Here is a 19,442-nt window from a genome sequence, read left to right on the forward strand (position 1 = left end):
CAGGGCAGGTCATGGGCCAGGGTACAGAGAGGAACCAGGGTCCAATCCAAAAGTCAGGGTTTCCAGAAAGCAGGTGTTCCAAGACCAGTCTAGGGTCAAGTGATTTAGGCAGCAAGTCAAGGTGCCAGCAGTCTGGTAACAGCAAGGTCAGTGGTTCAGCAACATTGTGTACTTGTTGTGTCCATGAAACTCCTGCTTGTCCTGACTGATTTTATAGCCAAGTCTTAACAAGCTACACTCCCAGCCAATTCCTTGGCAGTCATCCTGAAACCGCTCATCCATCTCGTCAGTTGACAGCTGACAATGGGCCATGAGTCTCACACTCTTCCTTTCCTGCAACTCAGCTTGCCTCTGACAGCATTGGCGCTGGAGGGGTGTGGATGAGCCAGATGGGCTGAGAGTGGCTTCTGAAGCCTTGTTTACTGCTTCAGAGCTACATTGGCTGGTTTCAGCTGTAGGATGTGGCTCCTGCTCAGCCGATAACCTGATCTCTTGTTGCTCTTCTCCTGGCTGAGGGCCAGCCGCAGGTAACTCTTCCTCTGCGGAATCTGTGCTGTCACTGAGCACAGACTATGACACTGGTGAGTTGTTACCAGTCAGAGTAGACAAGGCTGACCTTGAGAAGACCCATGGTCTGACTTAGTAGAAGGCAGCTTCGTGGATTCAGATCCTTTTGTTTACTTATTTCTTTTTCCCCACACAGCTTTGGTCATGTGGATATCATTTTACTTAAACTACTAAAATAATAAAGCTCTTTGCAGGAGAGAGCAGTGCTGCTGGCAGTCAGTACTATTTTGTAAGGGCCTAAGACAAGTGAGAGAAGTAGATTTGTGGATTCTTTATAGTTCTTGAAAAGGGCATATTAGTTACCGTAACCTAATTTTCTAAGCCAAACATGCCCCATTCCTTCCTGCGCATGCAATATGTTTGGTCTGCAGGGAAAGAAACCGTACCAAGTTTTGCTCACTCACCTTGATTGTTCCCTGGACTACAAACAGGGTCTGAACTTGTATGCTGAGCACTTCCTATATGATCATGGTAACATCCAAGGTGAAATGCATGCCAGCGAGTGGCCGGACCACCACAGTGTGGATGAAGAAAGAAATATGTATGAGATCTCTGGCAGAGCCAGTGATGATGGGTCAGACGATGTATATCTTGGAGGAGATGGCTACCAAGCACCAAACCACTACCCCCAGGATAATACATACCATCTTCCAGAAAACTTTAAACCGTCATACACGAATGGGCACCAGCAGGATTTCAGTAACCAGCACAAAACAGCCAACCTGGTGGATACCAAGAAAGAACACATGAAGGTATGTGGGCTGTTGATGAAATGGTGAAAATGCTAAAAGGTATTTATGGTGGTAAAAGTCTGCATTTGAGTCCTGTTACCAAAATACAGGATATGTGCATATGCGAAGGACAAGGAACGTTGGGGGGTAGTGTCTTTAGACCTTTCTAAAGAGGCACTACAAGGCTTTGAGGCCCCGCCTGCTTATGCCTACTGTCTAGCCAACTGCTTCTTCAGGCCTCAGAATGGGAGGGGAGGGGTTGCATCACTTGGTTCCTCCTCCTCCTCCCAACTGGATGTCACCCTTTAACAACCTTAGATAGCCAATCTTTTCTTCCTCCCTGCTCTGTTTCATTGGACCTCCTTTTATACCCCAGCCCAGTCCTTCCTGGGCTACAGGCAACCCCCAGCCACCCTTCTTGCCTTTCCCCAAGGCTATTTTCCCATTGGCCCTCTGTTCCCTGAGTGTCTTCCCTTCCAATTACCCCTCACCTGGGTCACCCTCACACTGCCGCCTTAGTTTGGGGCGGCAGGTTGTTTCTGATGGGGGAGGCTGACGCTTGTTGCAGGCACTTGCCTAGTCCAGGTTCTGGAGTGAGAATTTGTGGACATGTGTGTTCGAAGAGGAAAAGTGAATCTTATACATGTATTTCCTCTGGTTTGGCATGGTACACGCATATTTTGTATTCTCAAAACTAAAATGCAAAACAAGTTGAAAGAAGCAGTAGTTGTCTTGATTGGCGAGGAAAAGCAGGATATAAATACTTCAAGAAATATAATAATTCTTATATATGAGTGTTGTTGCATTTGCAGTTCAGCCCTTCAGAGACTACTAACAGCCAATCTGTGGAGCCTTACAAAGTAATCTATAAACCCTGCCAGAATAATATCCAGAAACCAGTTGCTATTTCTCCAGATACTTCTAGAAGAATCGAGGCATTTGAAGACCTGCAGCATGAATTTCTGGGGACTGGTGAGAGTAAGTATTGATGCGTAATCAACTGTTAAAATTAACTGTACATAGAATTGGACCCCCAAATTTAGCTTTGGTATAAACCGACCTGCCTCAGAGAAGGACTAAATCCCATGTGAAGTATGCAAATGCTTTTCTTGTTGATGCTCTTGTAACTATTGTTACATGATCTGTATTCATACTGAATTAATAGAAAGTGACAAATGGGGACATGAATATTTACTTAAATCCAGAGACAATAATCACAGTAGCTGATTACCCAGAGAACAGCTTGCTTTGCTAGGTACGGAAACCATGCACCTTTTAAAATTGGACTGAACTGGAAAATGTACCTTGAATCAACAGATGCTTCAGACAATGTGCAGATTCTCCAGCTTCAGGTTCTTAACAAGGCAAAGGGGAGGCAGCTGGAAGAATTTAATAAACAACTGGAAGAGAGAGCACAGCAGATTAGGTATCTGTCTCATCAGCTTTCGATTGTCAAAGGTAAATCTCTGTTCGGGGCAGGAGGGGGTGTGGAGAGTACTTTTGCTCCACTTATATTCTAGGCCCCTTGGAAATAAAAGAGCATTGTGCCTTATAATGTGGATAACCTGAACAGGCTATGGCGTGTGTGTGTCTTTACCAGTTTCCTTCACCCTTAAATTTTCTAATCTGTATGGTAATTCCAGTGGCTGGGAGATTTGATTAGGCTGGCAATGGATTTAGTATCTCATCTTTCGCAAGCATCATCTTGTTTAAACAAGCCTGCATATCACTATATTCAGTTAGCAATATCCATTCCAAAGCAAAACAGATTTTGTGTACTTCACTTTTTCCTGCTCTGCAAAGGTGTGTGACTTGAGGCCTAGGACTTGAAAGGCCTCATTCATACACTGACTAGCACATACGGGCAGTAACGAAAATTCATTTGAGGTCTCTTGTTAGCTCCTTACTCATGTTTTGGAGTATAGAGAACATGATCTGTGAAATATAGAATGGAGTAGAATTAAAATAGGGGTTGAGCAATTCACATTAGTACTGAATGTTCCATGAATGCAGCTCACAAATGATGACTGGCTCAGCAAACGGACTTAGAGGCTTCAGTGTTGTAGCACTGTTGAAACTAAAGTGATGCAGTGTTTCAGCTCCTAAAGTGTCTTCTTGTATGTGGAAAGTGTTTCTGTATGTGGAAGGGACTGCTGTTCATATTGTACTAGAGTATTGCCTAAGGCAAAAGTGAAAATAAATCCAGAGAACTTGTTGCACAAGTAGAAATGCTACAAAATCTATTTTAGCACTATTTTAGTGAAATTATGCACAAATATTTATGGAACAGCACTAGCAGCTAGTGCTTTCTTTCTGCTTACGGCTCTTGGGTAAGCAACTCAGAATAATAATAAATATACAGTCTTGGCTGAGAGGTGGGTTCTAAAATGGAGAAATGACAAAATTCAAGAAGAGGAGTAATAGGTAAATATAAATATGGCTCATTTGTTAGATGTTTAATGCCATCTTTGTAAAAGACTCCTGCAAAAAAAAAACCTTTTAGACTTACTAATCTGGATCCTGAATTAAAACCCTGAGTTTATGTTATTTAATTAGTTTTGAAGAAAATGTGTGTCTCATCTGCCTGCATTTGTAAGCTGTCTGTTGAGGGCTTGCTGGTTTATATCTGTTCAGTGGTATTTAAATATGTAATTAAAACCTGGAAGCATGCAAGCAGAATTTGAATCTGTAGGTATCTACCTGAGTGCCTTTTCATTTTATAAACAAAAAGCTTCTTATTGGCATTGTAGTTTTTCCCCTTAATTGTGTATTGTAACTCATTTCATATCTTAAATATTTATTCTGTTTTTAAAGATGAAAAGGATGGCATGTGCCTTAGTCTCCAGGAGAGTCAAAAACTCTATCAAAGTGGCAAAGAAAGGGAAGTTCAACTTGAAGGCCAGATAAAAGCTCTTGAAGCACAAATTCAAACTCTAGTGGCCAATGAGGAGAAGGTACTGCAACTATATTTTAAACTTGTGCTAGAAAGTCTTTCACTACTCACTTCCTGAGGGTTTGCAACCTGGCTTAAGCTTGCTGGAGGACATCTGGTCTACAGTGCAGTCCTAAGCAGAGTAATGCACTTGTAAATCCATTGAGATCAGTGGGCCTAGAAGGGTGTGACTCTTCTCAGGATTGTGCTGTAAACAACTTGGCCTAACGTCTTGCAGGTTTGTTGGGAGGACAAAAGGAGTCCGATCGGTTATTGAATAGCTTTGTGGAGGAAGGGTATGATAAAAATAAAATACACTGCTGCTTGTAATGCCTTTAAAGAGTCAGAGTGGGTTGGGACTTGACAGTATTTTCAGCATGAGACCCAAAGGTGTCTCAGAGCGGCTTACAAACTCCTTTCCCTTCCCCTCCCCACAACAGACACCCTGTGAGGTAGGCAGGGCTCAGAGAGCTCTTGACAGAAACTGCTCTATTTTCAAGAACAGCTCTTATCAGAGCTACGGCTTGCCCAAGGCCATCCAGCCAGGTGCAAGTGGAGGAGTGGGGAATCAAACCCAGTTCTCCCAGATTAGAGTCCGCGCACTTAACCACTACATCAAACTGGCTCTGTGAGAATATACCACGTGTTTAGAAGAAGCCCAAAGGCAGGCTGGGCTGGGGGGTGTGTGTGTCTCTTTCTCTCTTCCCTGCTGCCACTGGTGCATTCTTCTGGAGGCACTGCTGCTCCCTCTAACCAGGGCATGTACACCCTCATCTCATCTGCCTGGAACAGCAAATGAGCCACAGGGAAGGGAGGGGGCCAGTGTTGCCTTTAAGCAGAGTTAGTGTGAGTAGTAGCCAAATCACCTGCTCACAGCTTTAATGCCAGTAGCTCACAAAGTAGAATTTTTACCCACAGGACTCCATAGCTTAGAGGGAGCATTGGAGGGGGCCTGCTGGATTGATTTGCAGCAGCCTGGTTGGTCAGAGCCTCACCTTCCCAGCTGTGCCTGGTCTTTGTGTCACTATATTTATTTACCAAATTATAGCCCACCTTTCTGCCCTCATCAGGGCCACCAAGGTGGCTAACACTGAGAAACAAACCAAATCTAAAATTACACTTACAAAAGCAAGTGTTTGATAAGTTGTCTGTGGTTGGTGCCGATCAGGAGGCAAAGAGGCCATGCACTGTGTCACATCCCTTCCTTCCTTTCTTCCCTGGCACTTAGCCCCTTCCCCAGTACCTGGGAGAGAGAATTTGGGCTTGGAGCAGGGCACAGTTGACCCTTCTAGCTGGCCCTCACCCTTCATTGTCTGGGAAACTAGCTCCTCTGCTGGGGGTAGTAATGGGATGGGACTGTTCCCCCCCCCTTTCCTCTGGCTTCATATTGGAACATTTCCATCTTACTGTTGCTGTCTTTGTCTTGTGAGTGAATGTGTTATAATTCGGCATCCTTTTTTAAAAAAAAACCTTTTGGTAGCTCATCAAACAAACCAAGGTAGCAGAGACAGCTATGGAAAGCACGCAGCAGCAGCTCATGGAACTCCGGCGCTCAGAGGCTCTTCAGCGCACAAGAGAGCAGCACGAGGCCATCGTCACCGCCCTCAAGCAGAAGTACGAAGAGCAGGTCGTTTCTTTGCAGGAGAAACTTGATGCCAGGTGCTCGGAGCTGCAGGAGCAGGTCAGGCTGGGGCTGATAATATGAAAATAGTTATGGAAGGTGTGTCCACTTGCAGAGCTTTCCTTTTGTCATCCTAATGTGCTTCTGAATACTTAGTTCCCCAGTTTTGTTTCTTTAGTGCACTCTGCAATTGATTAGAAATGCTTCACAAACTTCAAAGCAGGTGTCTGTCTGTTTCAGGACTGCAGCAACTGGGATGCTTATCTCCCACATGGGGGGGGGGGGGCTGACTTCTTCCAACCTTGGTACCATTTATGTAGATGGAACTATGTGGAGACAGTCATCCTCCTCAAGAAGGGGGACTCCTGGACATAAACACACTGTAGAGAAACATGAGAGGAAAAACAGATACAAAGGGGAGAGACTTTTCCTCTGCTTACAACTTTATTCAGTCGTGGATGTTTTCTTACATAAACTGGCAACATAGGGAGAAAGTCAGAAAAAAATTGTTACACTGGTTAGGGGGCAGGCTCAGGCTCATCTAGGTAGGAGGCAGTAAGTGTATTTGTTCAGTCAATCAATATTTACTAGGCTTATAAGGCAGCAGAATGAAACATATAGTAGCAGAGTGGTTTTGTGTCTATGTGTTTATGTGTACACACACAAACTTACACACACATATACGATCTTCCATTAAGAGGTATAAAATAGCAAATATGTGATGCTAAATCAACACTGTACCTCAGAAGATTTTGGCAGCTGTATAGAACTGGCAACTCTGTCTGAGGTTTTAGACTCAAGGTCAGCACGAAGAAAGCAAGTCTAGAAGTATACCATTCCTCTGATATTCCTGGGATTTTTTGGAAGATAGATATAATAATTATATGAGATCATTATAGAATGATTTCCCCAGTAGCGTAAGGGCATAAATGCTCGTAAAGCAGCTCTCCACACTATCTTCCTTGTAATAAAGTGGATGGAAGAACAATGAAATGGGTTATTGGGGGGGGTGTTAAATAAAAATTGTCTGGGAAAGGAAAACCGATGTGGGACGTGGATAGCAAATGTACCAATAACGGTTAAACGTTATGAAAAACATATCACACAGGAGCATTTTCCAGAGGTTTCAGTTTCCTAAAAACAACCATTTCTCTTGCGGCACAAGTTTACACATCTTTTAACAAGGCATAAATATCAGGATAGGGGTGGGTGGAAACATTAGGTAAAACTATTGATTTTTTTGTCTAAAAGGCTGTGTGCAAAACAAAGAGTCGATTTAATATAAAATGAGAGGCAGTTCCTCAAACAAGATGGGCATATGTAAATATGATCTGTACCTCAATTGTTATTGGTATTTATCTCTCTCTTTTTTATATATATATATATTTAAAAAAGCAAAATATTGCTTGTGGTCATATATCATCTTTGGCTGCGGTTTATGTTCTGCAATAAATTTCTTGTGCAGCTGATTCCCCAAGATGACCTTGCAATTGTGTGTCAGATCCTAAAACTTTGCTTAAAAACACACACCATCATTTGTATATGTAAGAAAAGGTGATTCTTTGCTACTTAGCCTATCTATGCAAAGACAGATATGTAAGATCTGTGATATCTTTTATCAGACAGAACTCTGCTGTCATCTAAGGGCGCACATGAAACAACTTGAAAGAACTCTAGAAGAAAGCAAATTAGAAAAAAATGCAATCATCAACCAGCTCTCAAGAAGCCTAGAAGAAAGCCAAAATCAGTGTGCAAACCTACTGCAAACAGGTTTGTTCTCTTTTTAAAAATTTGTTTGGTACTGTTTGCTTCAGAAAGTCTTTTGCGGTGCAGTCCTAAGCAGAGTTACACAATCAGTGGACTTAGAAGGATGCTGTGGTTAGGATTGCTTTTGGAGTACGCTTTTTAATTTATAAATCAAAATGAAGGAGCATTTTGCACCAGGTATTATAATGGCATCTCTAAGAAGCATGCAAGAAGAACTTAATTATATTTAACAACAGAGTTTACAACTCCCTGTTATAAAAGCATGTTGTTGAGTTCTCCAGTGATGCTCATAGGATGTTCACATGTAGCTATAACATCTTCCGTGGCCGGCAGTTGTTGATCAGCTTCAGGAGGGCCATTCTTTCTTCTTGCTGCAGTGCACACCTGCAAAGGACACTGTCAAGGTGGGCTGCCAATTGGACCCAACAACTGTAGGACTGCATACAAAAGGTGCATGCATGTGTGAGCCTCTTAGGACCCTCTGGAAGAAAAGTGTGCCTTGGCACAGATGTCAATGTTAAGTATTCCTGGAAACTGTTCCTCTAAGTTCTTCCATCTAACTAATATCTTATACCAGGGGTGACAGGCTGCTTTTTGATTGGAGTGGCAACCTAAAAAAGCAGATGGATCAGAAATTTGATTCCGCCTATGCAAAACGAAATGGGCTACCCAGAGAAATTCATGTGAAATTCTTTAAAAGATCTTTCAGATACCAAATTTTAAAAGCGGCAAACAACAATCCCTTTACAGATTGAAGAAACAGAAATAAAGATCCTCAAAGAAACTCCATGGATAGTAAGAGAAAAGAAAGATATACATGGAACTAACAGCGATCCCTAGAAAAAATAAAATAGTCTACAGATGGTTACTTTCAGAAGGCATACTCTTCACATTTGAAGGGAGAAGACACAAAATTAATTCTTTCCTAAAAATAAAAGATTTCTTAAAGACCTATGGAGTACAACTGGATTAGGAAGATCAAGACCCAGAACCTGGAACTGAGGAAGAAGACGACCAAGAGCAAGATAAAGGAGCAACTGGAACTTCAGCAAAGATAAAAAGACCTAAGAAACCAAGAGAAACTCCTGGCATCCCAAATTGTTACAAGACTTCGAGATAAGAATAAAGAAGATACAGCACAATCTCCAACACAAGATGCCCGGAAAGAAGCTTAAATTTATCTCCATCAATGTTAACGGATTAAATGGACCACAAAAAAGAAGAATATTTCAACAATTGAAGAAAATGCACCTAGATCTGATCTGTCTGCAAGAAATACATATAAAACAAGCCGACCAAAACTACTTAGAAGTTAGAAATCTTGGTCAGTCCTTTATATCTTCAGACAAAGAAAAGAAGAAAAGAGTACTTAATACATTCATAAAGGAACAACTGCACCCTGAGTTGGTACATAGTTCTGAAGATGGTAGAATTCTCTTAACACAAATTCAGACTCAAGGTAAGAGAACACTGATTGCAAACGTATATGGACCAAACCAACACCAACAAGAATTTTACAAAAGGTTACATACGCTCCTTTCCCAATACACCTTTGACCAGTTATGTGTTATGGGAGACTATAATGCAGTATTTGACAACTCTATAGACAGAAAAACATCTACTAAACAAAAGAAAAAAGTAGTGAGCTACCAGGCTCCTTTTTTCAACTAGCAGAGGAATACAATCTAGTGGATTCATGGCGTCTCAGAAACCCAGATAAAAAATACTTTACTTTCTACTCTTCACGACATAATGGTCAAGAATTGATATGAAGTGAATCTCAACTTCACTTGTAAGTGACTTACTGGAGGTGGAAATACTCCCAGCAACTTTTGCTGATCATAACCTGATACTTCTAACTCTTCAAGACTTACCTAAAAATAAGACCAGTTGGACTTTGAATATATCATTGTTGAAAAATAAAAACTTTGACTGAGATGAAAAAGGAATTTCGGATATTTTTTGAACAAAACCTGCAACCAGATATGCCAGTCAGGATTGTATGGGATACATTCAAAGCTTTTGCCAGAGGTTGGGCTATTAGTGCTTCCTCGCATTTTAAGAAGCTGAAAAATGAGAAGTTTTCACAAATAAAAATTCAAATTGAAGAATGTGAACAACAAATGAAAAAAGAATCTGCTACCCAAAACTTGAAAATGAAGTTGAAGCTTTTGCAACATCAAATGAACTCTCTTTTAACTCAAGAAATAGCTCAAAAGATCACATTCGCAAAGCAAAACTACTTTGAGAATGCTAATAAGCCAACATGATGGCTGCCCTACAAGCTACGGAAAGAAAAAGAGAAAAGAATTATTACTTCCTTAAAAGACTTCTCTGGAAATGAGAGAAATTTACCCCAGGACTTAAAAAATATTGTGGAGTCCTTTTATGGAAATTTATATATTAAAAAAAGCCGGCCTTAATCAGGTTCAAAGTTATTTATCAAAATATAACTGGCAGATCTTTACAGAAGACCAGAGAAAAATTTTAAATGATTCAATAACCATGGCAGAAATAACTGAAGCTTTAAAAAAACAGAAGAAAAGAAAGATGCCAGGCCCAGATGGGGTTCCAGCAGAATTTTATCAAACATTTGAAGAATAACTGATGCTTCCTTTCAAATTGGTAGTACCAAAAATACAAACTGAAGGTAAAGTTCCAGATAACTGGAATGAAGCCTTAATAACCTTGTTCCATAAACAAAATACAGACCAGAATGAAATTAAAAATTACAGACCAATTTCACTACTCAAATATATATACTAATATTTTAGCTACAAGATTGAAAAAAGTCTTAACAAAGGTTCTACACCAGGGCCAAGCAGGTTTTTTACCTAAAAGACAACTTAGAAACAATGTACGAACAATATTAAATATAACTGAATACTATGAAGTACACCCAGAAAAACAGATGGCGTTGGTCTTTTTAGACGCTGAAAAGGCCTTTGACAATCTCAATTGGAATTTCATGCTTGAGAAACTAAAGCTTTCGCAATGTGGTGCTGGATTTTTTACAATGGTAAGGGCAATCTATACTACACAACAAGCGAAGATCCTGGTTAATGGAGAATTGACAAGATACATCCATATACAAAAAGGAACCAGACAAGGCTGGCCACTTTCCCCTCTCTTATTTATTTTTGCACTTGAAACATTAAATGATATGATTAGAAATCATACTAGCATTACTGGCCTTAAAATCAGAAGAGAGGAATACAAACTACAAGTTTTTGCAGGTGACTTGGTCTTTATACTGGAAAATCCAATCAAATCTATTAGCCATCTCTTAAGTTCACTGCAGCAATATGGTCAAGTAGGTGGATTTACTACAGAATAAAACCTACAACTCCAGCAAATATCAGGCCTGGAGATTAAAAAAAAAAGATGTCTTGGAATAAATGTAACAAATAGATGTAGTTCATTGATTGAAAATAACTATGTTCATCTTCTTACAGAAATTAAAAAAGACCGTGAAAAATTGAAAAACTTACAAATATCCTTTACGGGTAGAATTGCGACAATAAAAATGAATGTACTACCATGATTGATATTTTTGTTCCAGACAATCCCAGTTCTTCAAAATCAGAAATATTTTATGGAATTAGACAAATTGATGAAAAAATTTATATGGCAAGGAAAGAAACTAAGAATAAAACTGAAAGCACTACAAGATACAAAAGAAAGGGCTGGATTTGCTCTTCCAGATTGGAATCTTTATTTTAAGGCAGCAGCAATTATATGGATAAGAGACTGGATTACTTTAGAGAATCCCAGAACACTAACACTGGGGGGGCCATGACTTGCTGTTGGGCTGGCATGCATATGTTTGGTATGAGAAAGCAGAGTCACATAAATATTTTAAACAACATATTGTGAGAAAAGCATTGTTAAGGTTATGGGAAACTACTAAAACTTTGTTTTATGCTAAAATACCTAAATGGGTGGCTCCATTGGAGGCTTTTACAAATCCAAACTTGATCTCAAAAGTACATTTATTGAAATATGATGATTTGCTTGATAGTAAAAATGAGCTAAAAGTGATTGACAATATAAAAAAACTGAACCCTGAGCTTAACTGGTGGGAACTGGTACAAATCCAATCGAGATATACTAACGATGAAGTGGTAGGATTCTGTACTAAAATGTTTGAAATTGATAAAATATTGTTTCACTCTGAAGAAAAATTGATTAAAAAGATATATTTGTTAATGTTAGAAGAGAAGACACAAGATGAGATTGTTAAAAACTCTATGGTTAAATGGGCACAAAATGTTGGTCATAACATCCATTTGGATCAATGGGCCCAGGTATGGAAAATAAATGTAAAAATCACTAAAGCTGCCTCCTACAAAGAAAATATGTATAAAATGTTTTACAGGTGGTATATGACACCAGATATACTAGCAAAATTTTATCCTAATCTATCAAATCTGTGTTGGAAATGCAAAAAAGTTGCTGGTTCCTTCTTCCACATGTGGTGGACGTGTGATAAAGTAAAAAAATATTGGGTTTGGATTCATGAAATTTTACAAAAAATGCTTAAAATTAATATACCTTTTGCCCCTGAGCTATTCCTTTTGAATATAAAATCAGAAAATTGTAAAAATGAAGATTTTTACTTTATTATACAAGTAATAACAACTGCTAGAATATTATATGCTAAATATTGAAGAAAAGAAGAAACATCCAAAAAACAAGAAGTTATAACTAAAACACTGGAAACAGCAGAAATGGATAAATTGACTTTATTTTTAAGAGGACGTGAGGAAGAGAAATTTCACAATACAGGGAACAAATTTTATGCATGGTTTAAAGACTACATCAAATGAACTGAAATATATACTCCTTCTTGCACTCTGAGATATTTTATTACTTTTAAAAAGTGGCAGACTTTTTAAACTATCCTATTTTACTAGGCTAAATATGTAATTAGAGTTCAACTACTAGTTATCATAACAAAGTAGGAGACTTCTGTAATACCTACACTTCCCTCCAACCATTTTATGTATGTTTTTTGTGTGTGTCTTTTTGTGGTTGTATGTCTGTATGAAAATAAACTTTTCAAAAAAAAGAAGAAAGAAAGAAATTTGATTCCTGTAGGTGGAGGGAAGGCTCTTCAAGAAGAATGACTGGAATGTTATGCAAGAGGGAAGCTTTTAAGTTAACTTTGCATAATTTTGGCCCCGTTCACACGGAGCAGAAGCCACGCTAAATAGACGGAAGAGAGGCGGAGTTACCTGGCGCGATCACGTGGCAACATCTGGGGAGCGTAGAGCTCCCGTGGTTGAACTGTGGCGAACCGCCGATAAAACGGAGCAAAAAACTAGTACCTCGGAGGTACTAGTTTCCGGAAACTGCGGGGCAAGGGCGGGCGTCTGATCGCGTTTCCGGTGGCATCCGGCGCCCGTCCATGTCCCCTTGCGAAGAAGGGGTTTTTTCCCCCCAAGTCTCCGTGGTTGCGCACACGCACCCAACGGAGCACGCGCATTCGTAGTGTACACAGGAAAAGGAAACCAGGTTGCCGTGCCGCGCGCTTCTTCGTTGCGCGCAGGCGTGTGTTGTGATCAACGCCTCTCCGTAACCACGGAAGCTCCACGGTTCCTCCACAGAACCTCCACAGGAGGTATGATCGCTTTACTGCATGTTAGTTTGCCCTGGGGCAAACAGCCACGCTTCCCCCCCGCAGTTTCCTGTCCGTGTGACCGGGGCCATAGTAAATAAGTGTTGGTGTGAGTTTGAAAGGTGATACTGAAATGACACATAGCCTGCCAACGCTGGACTGAAAACATATTCCAGCTGATTATACAAACACTGAAGTGCTTGTAAATGACATTAAATAGGTGACTGCATGAATTTAAATATCTTATTTGGGGGGGGGGGTTCTTCAACAAGCTAGTTTTACACATCCTGCTGTTCTGGCATGGTTTCACAGTTTCCTTTCCCTTCTGGCGAGCTAAAGAAAAGTAAACGTTTGGTGTGTCTTACTTGGAATTACTTTACTTTGACTTCCCTTCCTTGAAAATGAAAGGAAATAAAGCTACCACAGACTCAAGTGTAGAATAACCTTCCATTTAATATGCAGCCAAAACGTCTTCATTCTCTTCTGTTTAGGTAGTTCTTCTCTGCTCCCAGGCGTCTCTGTAGAAGAGATACTTTGTGTTACTACTTTGTAGTCTCTGGCCATCCTCACTGACGGAGCTTTAATTTGGAAACTTCTGGAGCTACAAAATAGGTGTGGAAATCACCTCCTCCAAGGAAAGTGGTGGGGAACTGTGCATGCTCCAAGGGGGAAAGTTTTCCCCTTCCCACTTGGTTCCTTTTCATCTGCTGCAGCAGAAATATTGGAAGTTGCCACTCTTCCCCATGGAGCGTGCATGGTTTGCCACTGTGTTCTTTGGGGAAGGGTTTTTTTGCACCTGTTTTGTAGCTCTAGAAGCTTCTAAATTCAGTCTGCGCAGGCACAAAGCCCATCAGTGTGCATGCTCAAAGGACCGCTCAAAGATCAGCAGTTAGAGGTAAGGAGCCTGGTTTTCTGATGCCCTGTAAAGATGCTGCCGTATTAGTCAAGTTTACTTGGGGGTAGAGTGGGGCTTCCTTTCTATGAGTAATGCTACCTGTATCTTCATGATGAATTCTGGTTCTTTCTTTCCAGGTTTGGTGCAGGAGACACATCAGTTACGCTTGCAGCTTCAGCAAGCCCAGTCATCACAGCTGATAAGTAATGAAATGAATAAGGCTCTGCAGGTAGGTTTATTTTCCTATTAAATATGTGAACCTTCTGACTCTTGGGGATGGAGAGGTGAAACATCATGGTTACTGGATGCATGTCCTTCTCTGAAGTTGAGGATATGAGACTGAATTCACAGGGTAGATCCCTTATTCTTTTTGGCTTAAGACCTCGGGTCAATGAAGCTAATAAATGAAATGGAAATGGATCCCTTATTCTGTTTTGTTTATATGCTGTATTAGGTTGAGAAGCTGGATACCAATGTTTTAAAATTAACTCACAAAGGTCACTTCTGATGCTTGTGGGTAACTGGCATTGTAGATCTAACCAGAAGACAATGAAGGTAGAAGGGTGTTACTCAGCTTAGGATGGCACTGTCAGCTACCTGGATACTCAGAAGCAGTCTTATGTACAGGTCCACTTTCTGCATCTTTTTTTTTTAACTCTATTTTTTATTAATTTTTATAACATTTACAACTCCACAACCAAACAAATAGCAAATAATTAATCATAAATGTACAAAACCATATAAATCTAGAACATCAATCAATTCTTGTAGGTGTATATAGCACATTTAAAAGTAATACAATGCAAACTTATTATATTTAATAGGAAAAACATTAAATCGACTCCCTTCAGTTTCTATATATTGAAGAAAGGAAAACCATTTTTCCAAAAAAATTGTATTCTTTCTAACAAAACCATCCGCAATCAACAGTTGCATAGCAATTTTATCATTAACTACTATATCCCAAATTTTATCAAACCAAAGTCTCAAAGTCTCAGTGTTGGAATTTTAACAGATTTCCAAAGTTGGGCAAGTGAGGTTTTTGCTGCCATCAATAACAGAGCCACTATTTCTGTTTTCTCATTAGTCATAAATGAATCACTCCAACAATTTAATAAAAGAGACTCCGGAGAGTTTGGAATCCTTCTACCAGTTATTTTTTCTATGATTGGCAACACCATTTTCCAGAATTCTTGCACCTTTGGGCCTTTGGGCATGCCTACCTGCAATGTATGTATGATCCAATATCATTAGAACATTTCCAACATTGAGGTGAAACAATAGAATGACTATAGTAAAGTCTTTGAGGTGTAAGATACCACCTGGAAAAAACTTTATAATTTTGGAGTTTAATATTTAAGGGTCTTGTGGTATATACAGGTAAAGACCATATTTTTAACAATTTATCTTCTGTAAACTGTGTTTGACAATCAGATTGCCAAGCAGTTTGTTGTGTTGTAGCAGAGGACCATTGTTTTTGTTTAAGCAAAAAATATAAGTTTCATAGGCTGCGGTCACACAGAGCATTAGGCACGCTAGAGGGACGGAAGATAGGTGGATTTTCTGGGCACGATCTCACCGCCACATCTGGGAAGCGTCGAGCTCCCGTGGCGAACCCAAGGCTTCCCACGGAAGATGTGCGGTAGAAAATAGTAGCTCGGAGGTACTAGTTTCCGGAGGGCGGGTGTCTGATCGCGTTTCCGGTGGTAGTTCTGGCGCCCGCCCATGTCCCCTCGCAAAAAGGTTGGGTTTTTTTTTCAAAGTCTCCACGGATGCGCACAAGCACCCAAGGGAGCATGCGCACATTTGAGGGTTTTTTAAAAAAAACAACAACCCCGTTTGCCCCGCGCCCTGCTTCTTTGCCGCGCCGCAGGACTGTGGAGTGATCGGCATCTCCCCCCTACCACGGACCTCCATCGGTAGGTCTGCTCGAGCAACTGCACGGTTTTTAGCCCCGGGGCTAACAGCCACGTTTCCCCCCTGCATTTTCCTGCCCGTGTGACCGGGACCATAGTTCCCTTTTCTCCATATCGACCCTGTTTTATCAATATTTCAAAGCCAGTTAAAGACCTATCTAATCCAGTTTTTAAGTTATTTGCTGTGGACATAAAATGGAGTTGGTGATATTTAACCCATGGTATAACCATTTGATACTTTAACTCCAACTGTTCCTTAGACCAAAGTTTTCCTTGCTGTGTAATATCGCTTAGCCTAAAAAGTCCTTTCTCTCTCCAATTTGTATATGTATCAATTTTCCTTCCAGGTGCAAACCAGCTTTGTCCCAAAAAAACTGAAACAGGAGAAATATCTGGGGCCAATATATACCAGTACTTGTCCCATATATCCAAAGTAAACTTAAGAAATGGGTTAACTGCAACATTAGTACCTCTATCTTTTGGTTTAGTCCAAATAGCTTCATGAAGAAGTGGCTGACAAAATTCCTTTTCAAGCGTAACCCATGCTTTTGAAACATCTGAAGTCGCATAATATAGTATGTTTTTAAGTTGGGCTGCTAAAAAATAAGACCATAGGTCTGGTAAAGCCAGTCCTCCTAATTTAGTTGGGCGTGATAACAAAGAATAACTAATACGTCTTAATTTTCCCCCCATTAAAAATTTGTCCATAGTTCTCTCCATCTTTGAAATTCTTTTTTTGGAATTGATATAGGCAAATTTTGAAAAAAAAAAAATAAAACTTGGGGGGAAGTATTGTTTTTAAAAGTTTAATCTTCTCTAGCAAAGATAAATTAAATGTAGTCCATTTATCAATGGAATCCTTTACTGACTTATATAATGTATCATAATTACGTTTATAAAGATCATTGAAGTTTATCGGTATTATAATTCCTAAGTGTTTCCAGTCTATAGTTACCCATTTAAAAGGGTATTGGCTTGCAATAACTTTTAATCTTTTTCTTTAATATAAATTGGGTATAACTCTGTTTTCTTTAAGTTAATGGTAAAGCCTGAGATTAAATGAAAAGAATTAAATTTATTCATTAAAAACCTTAAGGTTGTTTTAGGATCATTTAAAAAAATAACAGTATCATCTGCAAAAAGCCCCAATTTAAAATTGTCTGATTTTGTAGCTGTTATGTATGTAGCCGCCACACGGCGGCCACAAAGAAAGACAGGAGCTTGTCTCCAGAAAGACAATGGATTAAATTTAGTCCATTTATCAATGGAATTCTTTACTGACTAATAAATTACATTTATAAAGATCATTGAGGTTTATTGGTATTATAATTCCTGTTTCCATTCTTTAGTTACCCATTTAAAAGGGTATTGGCTTCCAATAACTGATTTATCTTCTTCTGTAATATAAATTGGGTGTAATTCTTTCCTTTTAACACTTCTTTTAGGTAAGGGATCTAAATTATCAAAAGCCTTTTCGGCATCTAGCGCCAAAATTGCTGATGTAATTTTATGGATTTTACAATAATTGATGAGGTTTAATGTCTTTCTAATATTGTCTGATATAGATCTACCAGGAATGAACCCTGATTGATCTGGGTGGATGTAACAGGTTATTTTATTGAGCCTAGCTACCAAAACTGAGGAAGAATTTTTAAAATCATGGTTTAAAATCACTTTCTGAGGTCTGCTCAACTTCGTCTGCAGGATGTTGATTCCTTTAGGGAGTTATATCTGGCCTCCACCGGATTGAGACTGCTGTCTTGGTACTAGTGTCCAACTTCTGGAATGGCCCCATCCAGAGTCTGCGTCTTAGTTTCTGGAAACTCTGCAAGTCCATTTTTATGCCAACAGACCTTTGAAACTGTCCCTGTTCTCTGAGCTCTTCCAACGTGGATGTGCACATCTGTGATTGGGCTGATATATTAATGAATCTTGGGACTTTAATTTTGAGTGTTTGGGTCTGTGCCTATATCATTTGGGGGTTTTATGGCTGCGATCATATGCACAATTAGACACGACATAGGCGCAAATGCTGGGGGGGATTTAAAGGGCACGATCAGACAACATCTGGGAAGTGCCCTCCAGCCATTGACAACCCGTTCTGCAGGGAAAATCTGGTGGTAAATGGGTTGCGATGGGCCACAGACTGACTTTCCTGTGTCTGATCGCTCCAACGTGCTCTCATGGCGTGGATGGTCTGATCATGCCATCCCGAATCCATGCTATTGTTTTTTCTCCCTTCTTGGTATACGCATCATCACAAACTCCATAGGGAGCCCTCAGTGCAGAGTTGTGATTAATCAATTCCTCATTTAAGCGCATCGGAAACAAATGGCACCCCTCCGACTCACCCGTGGTTGTGTCTGATTACGCAGTGGTGGGCTGCCCCCGCAGCTTCCAAGGACTGTGTGATTGCGCAATTGTGGGTCAAATTCCTCTGGAGGAAATAGCCTCACTCCCCCTGTTTTTTCTGGCATGTGTGACTGCAACCTATATTTTTGTGTGAGCTGCATCATATGTAGCAGAAGCAGGATGTTATTTTTAAGCTTAATTTCTTCTGGCCTGCTCTTGATACTATGTATTTTGTGTTATGTAATATTTCTCTGCAGGAAGAACTAAAAGAACTAAAAGAAGAACTAGTTTTGTATGAATCTGCTGCAAAACATGGTGTATATATCAGTGACCCCGGAGGAAAATTAAATGTAGACATGACTGATTCTTATGTGGATTTGGGTATTAAAAAGGTCAATAAGAAAACCAGACTTCACAGGTGAACTTTTTTAATTTATAAAAATATGTGTTCTCCAGATTTATGGGAAGAGTCGTGAATGTTGCCATATACATGTGCCATCTGTCCTAGCTGGAGCCATTTTATACATGATGTGAAGGCAAGCCCATTTTTTTGCCAGGTACACAGTTGGCGGAGGACCAGCAGCTTATCACAGTTCAGGGCAAGTTCACAGATGATAAAACCTGAAAGAGCACAATTTTAGTACATTGTTATGAGGCCAATTAGAATGATGATCACAGCTCAAAAGTTCAGCTGGAAGTAATGAGCCAGTCTTCCAGCATTTCCAGGTGAAGTGAACTCGTACTTTACTGATATTTTTGACACTGAGTAAGCTGTTGCCTTAACCCACTTTACTGTGTGTCTGTTTTAAAACTGTAGAGTAAATAACCACAGTCATAAAAACCATAGGGCTAGAGTGACCTTGTTCCTTGCACAGAATTCCTTGCCCAAGTACCAACATAACTGACATTTAGCTCATAATGTATGGTCTCAAGTATAGTGAGGGGGGGGGCACAAAAGATACATTTTCACCCTGATCCTGAATGTGTTTACACTGAAGCAAGTTCCTCTGTGTTTTGAGAGCCCTTCTTCCTGGTGAGTAT

At 40.0% G+C, this 19,442-nt stretch overlaps 1 protein-coding gene across 1 annotated transcript in view; it reads left to right on the forward strand.

Annotated features, from left to right (window-relative positions):
* CEP152 (centrosomal protein 152kDa) overlaps positions 1 to 19,442 on the forward strand; it is a 52,358-nt gene that overhangs the window by 5,199 nt on the left and 27,717 nt on the right. Inside the window, exons 5-12 of the mRNA XM_015411781.1 lie at positions 999 to 1,319; positions 2,126 to 2,276; positions 2,616 to 2,756; positions 4,113 to 4,252; positions 5,711 to 5,911; positions 7,474 to 7,621; positions 14,271 to 14,362; positions 18,659 to 18,819. Coding sequence (XP_015267267.1) covers positions 999 to 1,319; positions 2,126 to 2,276; positions 2,616 to 2,756; positions 4,113 to 4,252; positions 5,711 to 5,911; positions 7,474 to 7,621; positions 14,271 to 14,362; positions 18,659 to 18,819 — 1,355 coding nt within the window. The remainder of the gene's footprint in view (positions 1 to 998; positions 1,320 to 2,125; positions 2,277 to 2,615; positions 2,757 to 4,112; positions 4,253 to 5,710; positions 5,912 to 7,473; positions 7,622 to 14,270; positions 14,363 to 18,658; positions 18,820 to 19,442) is intronic.

This window comes from Gekko japonicus, unplaced genomic scaffold (assembly GCF_001447785.1).
Source record: "Gekko japonicus isolate JY-2015 unplaced genomic scaffold, Gekko_japonicus_V1.1 scaffold266, whole genome shotgun sequence".
NCBI lineage: Eukaryota > Metazoa > Chordata > Lepidosauria > Squamata > Gekkonidae > Gekko > Gekko japonicus.